General features: G+C 41.0%; 1 protein-coding gene across 1 annotated transcript in view; it reads right to left on the bottom strand.

Annotated features, from left to right (window-relative positions):
• Nucleotides 1–630: 630 nt before the first annotated feature.
• LOC310997495 (cell adhesion molecule 2-like) overlaps nt 631–14,791 on the bottom strand; it is a 205,021-nt gene continuing 190,860 nt past the window's right edge. Inside the window, exons 10-11 of the mRNA XM_083987205.1 lie at nt 1,992–2,114; nt 631–826 (exon numbers count right to left, since the gene is read on the bottom strand). Of these exons, the coding sequence (XP_083843331.1) occupies nt 708–826; nt 1,992–2,114 (242 nt within the window). The 3' untranslated portion in view covers nt 631–707. The remainder of the gene's footprint in view (nt 827–1,991; nt 2,115–14,791) is intronic.

A 14,791-nucleotide genomic window follows, 5' to 3' on the forward strand; every position in this document is an offset into this window, starting at 1 on the left:
CGTAAACAGCACAGATCTTCGTTCAAATAATAGTAAAAAAAGAAGAAGAAAAAAAGATGCAATGCATAATAAAAAGCTGTGAGCTAAGCAATGAAATGATGGCCCAGGTAACCATCTACAAAGCATTTACATTGCTACTGACAGACGATACATGAAGGCATTGACAAAAGTTCAATGGCGTCTGTATTTTTAGGCACCGTGTTGATGTGAAATATGATATGTGTTTGTGGATGTGTGTGAACAAAGGGGATATAGTATGCGTTTGGGTGTCTGCTTGAAGGAGGGAAACAGGAGAGAAGACGGACAAGGGGTCATGTAAGAAGCAGTCATGGCAGATACACAGATTTCCAAGGATTCATGTCAAAGATGAGGAAGGAAAAGTATGACAAAGGTTACCAATTCAGCAGCAACGGCAAAGCTGCCTCAGAAATACTGGCTGCCAAAAAGAAAAAGAAAAAGCAATACAACTAATAAAGGACAAGATGTAAATGGTAGAAATTGGTTCAACGAAAGGCAATAACAGGAAAAACACTTGGGGGGAACTTCTCTGTCTGTGGACTGCCTGCGGGTTCCTGGTGGTCACGATGGGGGCAGTGGTCGGAGGTGGAGACGAAAAGGGGGAGACAGCAAGAGAGAAAAAGAGATACAGAGACTGAAAGAGGGGGGAAATAGGGGGACGGAGAGAGCTGCACAGCTCCCCCTGCAGTCTAAATGAAGTATTCTTTCTTTTCCTCTGCGTGTGCATGGTTGCCCTCGGCATTGATGATGGCTGTGTCGGCGTCGGGTGCATCGTCCGCTCCTTTGGCTTCGTTTGTCAAGTATGTTCCTGAGGAAATGCGAAAAACAAATCCATATCAGGGAAAACAAATACTGAGCAGCCCTGCATGGTGTTTGCTGCTTGAGGCGAAAAACACATCTGAAGACAACATCAGTAATGCTACATTATTCATATACAGAGTGATGAGGAGTCAGGATAGTGCAGGATATGTAAATACAGCAGAGAGTAGGTGAGTACGACCATGCATCAACAAACACCTTTAGTGTTCTCAGTGGTGGCAAATTGAGCCTCAAAATAATATGATGCAGCTCTCAGTATAAGAAATCAATTTTGTAGCATCAGTGCTGGAAACTGACCATTAACGTTGAACCCCCAGGCTCTTTTCTGCTCACATCTCCCTCTCGTCTCTCTTTCTTCAGCAGAATGTTTGGACTATATATGCCATATATTGTTACTCTGAAAACAAGCTGGGCTGCTCTGACGTGCCAACAAATGAAATCAAATCAAATTAATATGAATGAGAGTTGCGCAATACAATTCTGATGGATGTTTCTGGGACTTAGAAATGTAAAAAAAACAACAACAAAAAAACACACACACAAGAAAACACCAGATTGATTCAATGAGTATAAGTTTATACTTTTAGATGGAAAAGATGCACTTCATGTTCGATTTTGGATCTTTAAGGGTGAATACAGTTTAATATCACCATGGATCAGCTTGCAGACAACTTGTTGATTCTCAGTAGCAAGTTGCACCTCTTTCTGTATGTAGATGTGGACATTTAATTATAGTGGAAAAGACAAAAATAACATCCTCACATGTTTCAGAAAAGTTCAGGTTCCACTGAATCTAAAAAAAAAATGATGAGTCATGCCTGTGTGTTCAGGTATGCATGAGTTATGACTCTTGCATTTCTGGAGCCAAAGTGCAACAATCACTACAGTTAGATAATATTACTATTAGAAACAATAACTTAATCTGTGCTTTGTCTCAACTAGTGGCACCATACTGTGTCACACAACACATGTCCATCAGTGCTTTTGTGTGTGTGTGTGTGTGCAGGACTCAGGCTCTTTCTCCTCTGCAGGTGTGTCATACTTTGTGACATGGGAATTGGGGAAGGACTCTGATGTCTAATGGGACAAGCACGACATGCTCCACTAGCTCCATGAGCCTTGAGAGACTCAGGTCTGGTCCACTGTGGTTTTACCTTTATGCCTGGCCAGGTATCTTCCCAGGACAATGATTAAACACAGGGTGACAAAGACCACTACGGCCACCACTCCTCCGATCAAGGCATGGTCAGTGCCGTGCGGCCCCACAGCGTTCGGATCTGAAGAGGAGACAGAGAGAGAAAGAAAAAAGGAGCGGATGATGGCATAGGCTGGTGAGGTGAAGGAGCGGGGGCAGAGTCACAGCGAGAGGCAGACAATACAAAACAGAGCAAGACGGAAAGAGAAGATTATTCCCAGCTCGTTCCTGATCTAATGATTGTTCTGAGCTGCTGTCATTCCTGCCTCCTCTCACATCATGCAGTCAGAGCAGAGCTGCTTGGCTCTCTGAGAATAATAAAATGGAGAGAGGGGGAGGGAGAGGAGGAGACAGATAACACACTGAAACAAAGAGCAGCGATACAGGCAGAGACACATTCACCCTGCAAAATGAAGGAAAAAGAGAGAATGAAAGAAGGACTCAGAAAAAGAAGAAGTGAATAATTCAGGATCACCCCATACTCCTCCCCCCACTGTGCCGCAGGAGTTCCCAACATGCAAACCAGGGCAGCAGCAGAAGAAGAGGAGTAGTACACAGTAAATAAATCATCAAACCAAAAAAAAAGAAAAAAAAAAAGCGAAGATCAATCTTTTTCTGTTTCTTGGCGAGGAAGAACCATTGTTAGGGAAAATGAATTAGGTGTAAGAGATTTGGTACAGGTCCCTAACTGTTGGAAAAAGAAGTAGAAAAGGCAGCTTGTCCATGCCTGATGCAATAACCTCTACAAGATCTCCCTTTCTTTCAACAATAGCCTTTCTCCTTTATTCGCCTTCTCCACTTCCTTTTTATTCCACAAAGTCAGACTTCCAGGCTCTTACAGGTAAGACTGAGTGAGGAAGTGACACTGCACCAACTCACTGTGGGTGTGGGTGAATCTAAAAAAAAAAGAAAAAGAAAGTTGACAGTGACAGCAATAGGGAAGATGGGCAACGGAATAGCCTGTATTATTCATATCAGTCCATGACACCTGAGAAATTAGCACTCATCTCATTATCCTCCTCTGAGTGCCAAGGCATGCCATATACAACCCTGTCACTTTGTGTGTGTGTGTATGTGGGCTCATGATAGCTTAAATATGGCAATGTCAGAGCAGGGTGAGCGGTGATAGAGGGCCGGTTTAGACACACAGCACACGTCGCATATTGACGTGTTTTCTCTTCAGTATTCTCCTTTTCTTTCAGAGTCCGCCCATGTGGCCAAATTGAACAGCTGGCTTGCTCTCGCCCCATAACTCTCCACGGTCTGAGTGACCAGGCCGTCACACTTCACTGCCTCCAAGTGGACAAATACACACTCAGTCCAACACAAGCTCACACACACACACACACACACACACATACACACACACACACCGACGTGCGGAGCGTGGTTTCACTGCACCGCGGTTCTGCTTGGTCAGTGGAGCAGAGAGTAGAGGAATGTTCCCCCGGCGCGGCCCAGCAGGGCAAGGACTCAGACGTTTAGTTACACACATGGCTGTGTCTCTTCACCCCTGTCTGTCAGGATAGTGAGTGGTTTTCACCATCACACACACTCACTCTCTGACTGCTGCACTTCAGTTCAGTTGTTACAACCCAGTGCAGGCACAAACAAGCCATGACCATACAGTCATATGTCGGCCTGTTGAGGGCTACGAAATTTGGCCATGCAATATGCCGGTGGTGTCATGTCCAAGTGGTCAGGCTGTGAGCCGAACCCCTTGACACCTCTAGAACATGTTGTCTGATCCCAGTGCATCGCTGTTGACCTTAAAGAAACACTGTGCTGAGAATCTGAATAGAGGTGAGAGGAATACAGCTTAATACTGTAGAAGATCCCTGTCAGTTTGTTTAGATTATAACGGTAAAATATGTAAAAAGTACAAACGCATCTTATTGCATGATCCTGTTCATGGCACCTGTACAGGTACCAGAAACCTATGTATGTACCTATGTATCTGCACCACAACAACAGGACCAGCTCTATAATCATGAATGTTGTTGATTGGCTGGTTGGCTGACTGAGTGATGACATTTCCAGCACTGGTTAGCAGAGACGAGAGTTTCCCTGTTGGTCAGAAACTACAGAGTAGTAAAAGTAGAGGACTGCTTCCAATACACTGAGCCTCCATTAAGACATACTGTATGGACCACTTTAATTACAAGTATCAGTATTACTAAATAGTCTACTTGCTAGCCCATAGGGCCCCATTGTGAACCCGGAAATGTTGAGTACCCCAAAGTTTTATGTTAGAAATATATAGTATGGGTCCCCAGTATTCAGAAACTGCCGGATGCTAACTTATATATATTGGGCAATTAGCATAACATACATAATTAGCATAAATTAGCATAATTGCCCAATATTTCAAAATTCAAAATGGCTGTCTAAACCGGAAGTGACCAGATTCCGGTTTAGACAGCCATTTTGAATTTTGTTGAAATATTGCCCATAGCAATTATGCTAATGTGTGCTAATTATGTCAATTATGCTAATTGTTCACTATATACAAGTTAGCATCCGGCAGTTTCTGAATGCTGGGGACCCATACTATATATTAGCCTACTTCAAATACATGAGTTATATGTCCAACCAGCATCCTCTAAAACTTAAGATTTGGCTTAAAATCCATCAAAATCGGCCCACTGGGAGTTAAAATCTGGTCACTTCCGGTTTAGACAGCCATTTTGAATTTTGAAAATGTCAGAAATGGATTCAGCATCATCAATAACCCCTAAACCACTCCAATATTGCCTAGATCAGCCAATTCAATTTTGTTGAGATATTGCCCATATAGGCAATTATGCTAATTTATGCTAATTATGTCCATTATGCTAATTGCCCAATATATATAAGTTAGCATCCGGCAGTTTCTGAATACTGGGGACCCATCTATTTCTAACATAAAACTTTGGGGTACTCAACATTTCCGGGTACTCATTGTTGGCAAGTAGACTAAAAGGAAACAGGAATAACTAAACACATGGTTGATGGAAGCTGTGTACCCCCCCCCCCCCCCCCACACACACACACACCCAAATTCATATCTCTCACTATGACTGAAATAAAGGTGAAACTTTAAACAAGAAAGACAGTCTGTCTCTCTTTCTGAGTGATTATTTTATAAGTAAATATAGCTGAAGTCAAAGCTCAGTCTTTATCTTTTATCTGACTGGTGATTTTTTTTTACTTCAAATCAGGACTTGCCCGCAGGCTGTCCACAACAGTATATGTTATTATTATTTTCTCATGGCTCCAAATCTACACCATATATCCACTGATTTACAGGAAAAGTGGCAACAGTTTGTCACAAACTGAGCTCGCAGATCAATAGCAAGGAAGCTGATTATGCTGTAGTAGTAGTTTGAGATGTTTTGATGTTTTGTAGCTACTGTGAATTCAGGCTGACAACAGCAAGTCATCTTAACAATTTAATGGGGAACTGTACCGATCTAACTTCTCTGAGTATCGGTCTTAGGGACAGAATATACTGCATTTGTTAAAAAAGTTGTATTCAGTCCTTTGCAGCTACAGAAAAAAGCTTTAGGCTCCGAATCGGATAAATCCTCTCAAGTGATGTCAGTCGTGAAGCAACAGGAGTATGTGACATAAAATCATCATAATTTACAACCCACGAATACAATAAATACGGCTTGGCCTTCAGGTGCAAAACATGGTTTATGTCTTGTGTTCATATGCAATCTGTTCTAGTCCACAGCAACTCAAGGAGGGAAAAAGATACAGCGAGTGTGTACAAAGACACATAGAGAAGGGAAATGGAAAAAATAGAGATTAATGGACAGGAAAAGGCTGAAACTTTTGTTGGGGCAAGACGGAAAAGAAAAGACGACAAAGAAGAGAGGGATATAGAGTGTAGGGTTATACATTTTTATGGCTCCAGAACACATTATCTTTTAATAAGGGCCCATACATTCTCCTCTGTGTGATTTAATATGAGAGCGTCGCAGAGCAAACTCCTCCTTTAATATTTATAACACTCCTTGTCGCCTGGCTTTGCGAATTGGGCTTGTTTAATAAGTTAAAGGGGTCCAGGGCTCCTGGTGAGCCACTGCTTGGCCGGACTGAACCGAAAGTATTCAACTCTCACACTGCCCCACTAACTCCTCATCTGGCTCCATATCAGGTTACCGTCAGGTTATGTGACGGTGATACAGTGTGGATTCTCAAGGATGTGCACAAGCTCAAAATGAAAAGACTAGATCAAAAGATATTCTGGAAAAAATGCCAAGTACTGTACACTGTATGTTAAAAGAAAAGTGTGATGTATGATGGCGACGGTGTATTTTAACCCCTCGAGTGAATGACTGAAATATGATTAAAGTAAAGTCGTTAGTCCTTGATAGGTCCCACAAAGCTGGTGCACAGATTTGGAGATCACACGGCCTCATCTGACTTTAATTCCTGCAAAATCTTTTTTTATTTTTTTCATTTCTGCATAAATATGAATGTGAAATCTCTGAACTGACATGGTTTGGCTTGTTTAGTTGCTCGTTAAATGTGCAACTTAGTGGATGTCTGTATTTAATGTGTGCCCTTATCTCGCTCCTCTAATGCCATATTTCCTCTCTCCGTGTCTGAAGAACTTCAGAGGAGAAGTTTCTTATCCTGTGAAGTATTGTAACAGCAACTCTTGGGCCTGACTGCACCATCCTCTGCACTGCCTTTCATCTGCAGCCATCTTTTAAATTAACAATTTCAACTGATGAGACGCAGTGTCCTTGAATCATATCACCATGCTAGTCAAATTGTATTTACATTCTGTAGCTCAACATACACTCCTGCCTCTCTTGCTCTTACCCTCTTGGTATTACATTTTTTAATATTAAAATTCGTGCCCTACAGGCATTTTTTTTCTTCTTCTCTTGGATTATGCTTTTTCCTCTCTCAATCTCAGATATTGCTCTGTGAAGCAATGGTTCCAGTTGCTCAGATCAATAAAGCAGCAGCTAGCTTAAAGCATGGGTTTATAGCGCTGCAGTGTCCTTGTGTCTGTGCTGTGGGTCAGGGAATCTTTGAGTCTATGTGTGTGTGTGTGTGTGTGTGTGTGTGCATGAGAGAGACACTCATTACTCTTCAATAGACAATATTAGCTTCAGTTCACATGAACACTGATTTTTTAACATGGTTCAGAAAAGCTGAAAGTCTCTTTGGAAGCCATGGAAAGTTAGGGGCAATGTTCTACAGATTTTTAGCAGCTACTATGAATTTCATAAAATTATGCCTGAGAAATAACACAATAAAACATAACAAAAGCCCTCTCTAAAACAAGAAGAAAAACTCTGTTTGTAATCTGTAATGTTATGTATTCTTACAAAAACACATTAGCATTAAATCTAAAACATAAAGACTCTGCATTTATTCCACTGCAGTGTTGTTAATTCTAGACACAAAAGTACAGCACCTGCAAAGAGAGAGAGAGACTGAGAGAAGCGCCTGAAGACTCGTTCGATGAGTCAATTACACTTTTTGGCTGAGACTGGAAAGTCACCAATCTGCATCTAATGCTCGCACTACTGCCAAGACGAGAGAGACTCCCTGGAGGCTGTAGCAAAGGGGCAGAAAGACACATGTGCGTAGACTTCCAAGTACATGCACCCATGCATGTGAGATTTAGAAAGACATAAAAAGCAGAGAAGTTACCAAGGCACATGTGTGTGTGTGTGTGTGTGTGTGTGTGTTTGTGTAGGCCTATGTGTGTATTTGTGTGTACATGTGTGTGTTGCTTTGCACATTATTGCTTGCTGGGTCAGAGTGGATTAATTAGATTCTGAAAACAAATTATTTCTGCTAATCATTCAATAAAGCCCACACGTAGACTTTGACGCTATCTTGAATATTCAACCAGCTCCTCTCTCTTCCTAGAATGAAAATTGTGGTCAGCAGGGTAACAGCATGAAGTTATAAGCAAAGCAAGATAATTAATCATAGTGTATGAATTCATTAAGTCACATGCAAGAATCAGTCTATCAAAGACGGCGCTATGTTCAGTAAAATCCACAACCACTTCAAAACAGCAATAAAATACAACAAAAGACGAAGCAGGGAGATAACATCATCTCTACACCTGTGGTGACTTAATCAAGGCTGTGTCGCTGTGGCTTCTCACATATCTTTTTTGTCATAACCCACATTATACTGCTGGTTAGCTTGGGGAGAACTGAATTGTGCGCACCAACTGCAGAACAAGAGCAGCAGAGAGTAGTGATGCTGGAGGAGGCAGGTTGCCACCACAATAATCCCCAGAGGGAGACATGCAGAGAAAAATGAATAAAGGATTGAATAAAACTTCATGTCAACAAGTGAAAATTAGACTGCATTGTGTGCTTGTACATGCGCGTGTGTGTGTATGAGTGTGTCTCTTCAAGATTGCTGAAAGTATCCTCTGCCATTGAGATTTAATGAATAGAGGGGCTATTACATGTAATTCATAACACTTGCCCCAGGATGTAATGATTTCTCTTTTTCTGTTCTACACTTTATTCCAAATTGTTGCCATAATTCTTCCCCAAAGCGAGTTAATGTGACAGGTCATCAATAAGCTTAGCCTGCAATAAGTGGAAAGACCTTTGCATTATGTTTTAATTTCTCCTGTGCTGCTCAGCTTTATGGTGTAAAGAGTGGGAGAGAGGAAAGGAAAATGGAGAGTCAGTACTGTTCAATATTTAACCATTCTCCACCCCCCTGGGGGGATGCTGCAACCTGACCATCGCCTGCTTTAAACACAGTAACCAACCAGCCAACCGCCCTGGACACCTTGCCCTCCAGAAAATGTGTCTTTTGCTCGTCACATGGCTCAACTCCCCAACCTCCACTTTAACCAAGATCAATAGCAATGGGATAAAGCAGTTATGAATCCCTCCAAGGAATGAAAATCGTCCCTTCATTTATTGAGTTTTCACAAAAGGCTTGTCCTCGACCTAAAGCAGCTTTAACAGGTGAACGTGGGGTTAAAGACATGTGCTGTGCCCTTTACTTCCAAATGTTGCTTTAAATTGAATTATTGGTATTTCAACAGGCTACCGTATTTTTAAAAGCATAAAATTAAAAAGATTGAGTGATCAGTCTCAACTATGTCTAGCTGTGATACAACCTTTAACTCATTTATTATCTGATGCACATTTTTCTCTTGTTTACCTCTGTTGCAGCTGAAGCACTGAACACTTGTCACTATGATTCGCAACACTTTCATCCTGTCGAATAACTGAAATTTAGACTGAAACTCTGACAGAGACTAATCTACAGCCTCTGACTCTGACCTATTGTAATTTTTACAGAGACAACAGCATTTTACCAAAAGCAAGTGTTCCCCCCCTCTTTTTCTCACAACTCTGAGATCTTTTAAATTATCTTCAGAGGCAAAGTAAGAAAAAAAAAAAAGGTTTTGCATGTTGCTGTTAATAAGTTTGATTTCCTCAGGTTTGTGGTTACTGGTGCAAACTAGTGAGCCGATGTCGGTGAGTCTATATTTGACATTTTTGCTGGCTCAGAGGTGAAAGCAGACCAGTTTTAATGTTAGGCTACTATTCATACAGTATGCAGCTTTTTGGCCAATTCTCACTTGAAAAAGGAGAAAGCTCTGACTAATCCCAACTTTTGAACCCTGACCAATCCTTCGACTCTGCTCTTCAGTTCTCCTCGAGTGTGTCGTCACTGCTATCAACTTCAAGAGGAGAGGAAAGATCCTTTTGTATTTTTTCCTTTGGAGTACTAACCAGAAGAGTAGGGGAGACCGGGGTTGGTTGTCTCACGGGTTGGTTGTCACAGTGCTTATTACAGCCACACTACAGGGCGCTGTGACATGATGTTGATATTAAATTTGAGCCCTGACCTCCTGTTCATTTTGCAATAGTCATTTTGTTGAATGCACACTAAACATTGAGGTGAGGATAATTTTTATCATTTTTATGGGTCAGAGTAATTTTTCATGTTTGTGTTATTTTTGTAATAACAGCTTACACGTTACTAGTCATTTCACAATAAAACACTCATTAACAAAACAAAAGTGGTAGTTTTTGTTGTAGTCATCTTTTAGCCAGCAAGCTAAAGCTATGCGGTAGTTAGCTTAACATGTTTGTTAAATGGTCAGTTGGGGTTGGTTGTCACACTGCTCTGGGGGTTGGTTGTCACATATGTGACAATGGCTTTCACAATGAAATAATTTTATAGCACTGCAAATTCTTCCATTTTACTTCTCATTAGATAATTCAGAGAACTGATCACCTGCCTCAGTCTTATTATAATATTGGACATGTAGGCTACCTGTTCTTGGTACGCTGTTTGTTGTTGCCAAATGAGGTAACTTATTCATAATGATTTGATAATTTGATCGTTCTCGGGGCACTGGTGATTATTATAGAGGTGGTATTCATTTCAAAAGTTATTTGGTGTGTCTAGCTTAAAAAACAAGAAAGTTACACATCTTCTTTTAAAATCCTAATATATCACTGAAACCCTATTGAACCTCCATAGGGACAACCAACCCCATACCCTGTGACAACCAACCCCGTGATGGGGTTGGTTGTCACATTGTGTCAGAGTGTCTTTCATGGTGAATTACTTCTTGTTGTAATATGTTCTAAAGACAAAAAGGGTACCAGTTTCAAGCCAAGACCTTAAGCTTTCATTTAATGTAAGAATTAATGTTCAAAGTTTTTTTGAAGATGAGCAATTCGTACATGAGTAAAAAGTGTGACAACCAACCCCGGTCTCCCCTACAACCATTATGTTTATGGGTTACCATGGTAACTGTTGCTACTGTTCCCCACTGACATTTAAAGCCTCAGGTACCAACCATCCTCCTGGTATCAATTTAAGACAATTTAGTGATATCTTCCAGTACTGTACACTCTTATTAAGAGTCTGAAGGTTGTTGGTGAATTTCGTTACTTTTATCTTCAGGATAGATGGATATTTCTTTTTCTTTTTTCTTTTTTTTAAAGTTTTTCTGTCTTCTTCACAGGCAGAGACAGTAGGCTAGGCATGAATAATTGCTGTTCTTGCCAGTGAGTCCTTTTTCGACGGCGAGATCAGGCTACAGGCGCTGGGATTGGCCGCACAAATGCTGATTATGAAAAGTGAATAGTAAATATTTTAAACCCCAAAGAAAACCCTTGTTCGTGATTCAACCTTTCAGCTTCACAAGGTCAAAGCTAATCAGCGAGCCATAAAAAAACATTTTGGCAAAATTTGAGGGAAATCAGTGGAGGTGGAGGAGGAGAATGTGTGTGCGTGTATGCGTGTGTGCGTAGAAGTGGTGGTGTTTGATGACATTGCATGGACCTCTGATACTTAGCTAAAGAGTTATTACAGCCATTAAGGCTGGCTGGGCTACTGAAGCAGTGTGTGTGTGTGTTGAGCTATACCTGCCAGCACTTCATTAATAAAGTGAATCACAGACTGCAGTTGTACATCACTCCTGGCGTTATACAGTACCGATGAAAAACAGAGGAATCTTGTGCATAACTTTGCACCATCTACATTGGAAAGGTCAGCAACAGTTAGAATTGAAAGGATGGGATGATGTCAGATTTACAGGTCCCATTAGACCCATTGAGTCTACAATATGAAATATTTATTCCTACAAGGGTGAATAAATGCTTACATTTCCCATACTGTCCACTTAAATTTACTGCCAGCAAAATCAGACGTAGCACACTATTATTGTAAAATAATCAAATATCTTCACATTTTATATCTTATGAAACAAATACTTTCTTATAAAAAAATACTTTGTAAATAGAGAATATCAAGTCTTTCAACTACTGAAGACAAGTGACTCGTCGCTATTTACAGAGTCAGTGTCTTGGATGGTGTGGGATGTTATCTCGTCGCTGCATTAGAGTTGATTTTTTTTTAAAAACATGCCTGAAAACAAATGAACCAAAAAGCATAGAAAACAACACTTTTTGTATATGGGCCTCAATTTTCTCTAAACTCAGCCGGTAAAGTAAAAATAACTGCACAACTTAGTACATTCACAGTTACCAAAACTCAGTCCATAAAAAATAGGTTAAAGCAGAAGTGAGTGATCCGGTCGTTTTCGCTAATGCTGCGTTCCAGGCAGGCTTTTGAAATCGTAAATTACAGTTTCAAGTCACAACTTACGACTTTGTAGCGTTCCAGGCAACCCACTCGTGTTTTTCCGACCTGTTTTACCGGTGAAAGTCACTATAACGGCCACTCGTAACTTCCGACCGGTGAACTCGTACCAGATCGAACTGGTACCACTTCACGGTCGGAAAAATACGAGTTTCCTTGAACGCACCATAACAGTCCTCGTCGCTACGTCACCACATTCACGGCGTTCCTTGGCTGCACACACAGCCCTGCATGCCGTTCTCTCTCCTCATTGGATAAAAACTGTAGGATACGATAAATGTTTTCTCTTCGGCTCAGAGCAGAGCAGAGGGACTGAGAGACCCGTGTTTCAGTCCAAACACTCTATGTAAGTGATTGCTGTCGGAAGATATAACTATTTAAGACTTATATTAACACAAATATATCACTCACTTCTGCTTTAATAACCAACCAACAACCTATTTTCAATGTTAAAGGAAACTACAGTATGTGAATGTGTACTCTAAAGCCACAAGCTACATAAAGCCACAATTATAATATGATTATTACTATTCCCTATGTAATTATGGGAAATAGAAATCATACATTTTATCTTTACCATCAACACTTATATATTTTCTTCCCTCTTTTTCTTATTGGAAGATGCATCAACCTCTGAGAGAGGTGAGATGCAAGAACACAGCAGAACAGCGTGGGATGCACCTGAAAGATCATCGGGCACATAATATGCAAATTACCTGCATACAGTCTACCTACAGCGTGTATTTCCTCCTTCAAGACAACTTTATTAAAAAGACAAAACGTCACTGTGCCAGTACAGCTCCACAGTTGTTTGCTTTCATCCAGAGCCTGTGAAAAGACCTGGTAATAAATCAAGTAGACACATGAAAGCAGATAGTGTAGTATCCTGTGACTGGGGACGCAGTGAAGGAGTCTGATATTCAGATTCCCTGAAGATACACTGAGAGACTCAGCTCCTCGTGTGTCTCTGCACTACACAAACAGGCATCAGAGAAGAACTGAGACATATGCTGATGAGGAATATCCAACAATGTGTGGAAGCCTGTTATCAAACAGAGAGATGTGAGGTTAGGAGAGACAAAGCGGGTGAGGAAAGATTGAAACAAATGCTTGAAGTGAAAGTAAAACTAAAGAAAGCTAGAAGGGGATTTAAAGCTCCTGAAGGACTTTAAAGATGGTAATTTAGAGAAAACAGCTGTGATGAGAGGAAATTATTCTGGATGAATGGGACTGTGGATCACCCTGAAGTTGAGTGGAGAGGGGAGGAAAAAAAAGCAGAGACTGAAGGTAAAGTCTGCAATATGTATAAAATGAATGGACATGCACTTTATAAACCATGATCCAGATAATATATGAGAGAGCTTGTTTGCAGATCGCGGCACATTTGTTTTACACTGACAGACTTTGATTGACGTATCACTCTGCTGTAGCAGACATAGAGCCATGTCAGCAATATTGCCTAATACAGCCTAATTGAAATTCAAACAAACAACATTTTTCTAAAGTTGCATTGTCCACCTGTCCAACCTTTGTCTTAACTGTACCACTACTTTACAAAAAGGCCTCTGAAATTCCTTGAAAGAAACACAAGTAACATGTATTTTATCCCCTCCTGCCCAGCTAAGAAAACTCATAATCAAACAACAAACAACAACAAGTCTAACTCTATACAGTATGTAATCCAACCTGCATGGTCTGAGTCTACCCCAAAGAGCTCCACCCAGTTCGATGTGCCAAAAAGTCTCCATAGAGAGACATCCACGTTTGCACCTTGGCTTCTCTATTTTAATGGAAACTGGTTCCTTTAAATGCAGAGAGCAGACAGCTGAATTGGATATGCTGAAATATTTAGGAAGGCATCTCCATCAGATTCTAAAACCAGTCCAACTGACCGATCATGATAGTCATGTTTGCCATTTGACCTTTTGGACACAATAGAGCTAGAGACTGTGGGGGGTGGCTGGGACAAAGAGTATGTCAAAGCATCATACATAATATATATTATTGGTATAAAGATGTGTTATCCTGAGGTCATCAAACTGGACACTGTACACTAAATCAAACAGAACGAGTGACAAGCTAACTTTTGAGCTGACTACTTCTCTTCCCCAGTGTGCTTGGATGGCTCAGAACAATGACTGTAGCACATGTATTCCCATAATGCACCCAGCAAGACACCATGGGAGACATGGGCATAAGCCTTTTTAAAGTGGCCCTATTTCCATGCATGACTGGAGGTGCAATCTCCCATGAACCTGCAGTAGGCCTTACTAGAAAAGTGCACTGTTTAACACCCAAGACAGAATCTACACGTTCCTCCTGAATCTGAGCTTTGGCAACAATCTGGAGTCCTCATTTTAAAATGAGTTTTACTAGGAAGGATATATCCCAGTAAACACTCCCTGACCACCCACATCCGTAGGCCCATGGGTGCTGTGAATGTGTCAACCAAGATAATCAAACGACGTTGAGAAATTTCACCATGTCAGGGTTGATCCTGTCCATCTGGTGCCTTATGACTGCAGGGTGCTCTGACCACTCAGTGACCTACATCAGAGGGAGGGGTAAGGTGCACACAAGAGACAACATGTCCCTGACTTAGTGATACATTGACACTATGGCTCGTTTTTGATACCCGGA

This window comes from Trachurus trachurus, assembly GCF_905171665.1.
Source record: "Trachurus trachurus genome assembly, chromosome: 14".
Lineage (NCBI taxonomy): Eukaryota > Metazoa > Chordata > Actinopteri > Carangiformes > Carangidae > Trachurus > Trachurus trachurus.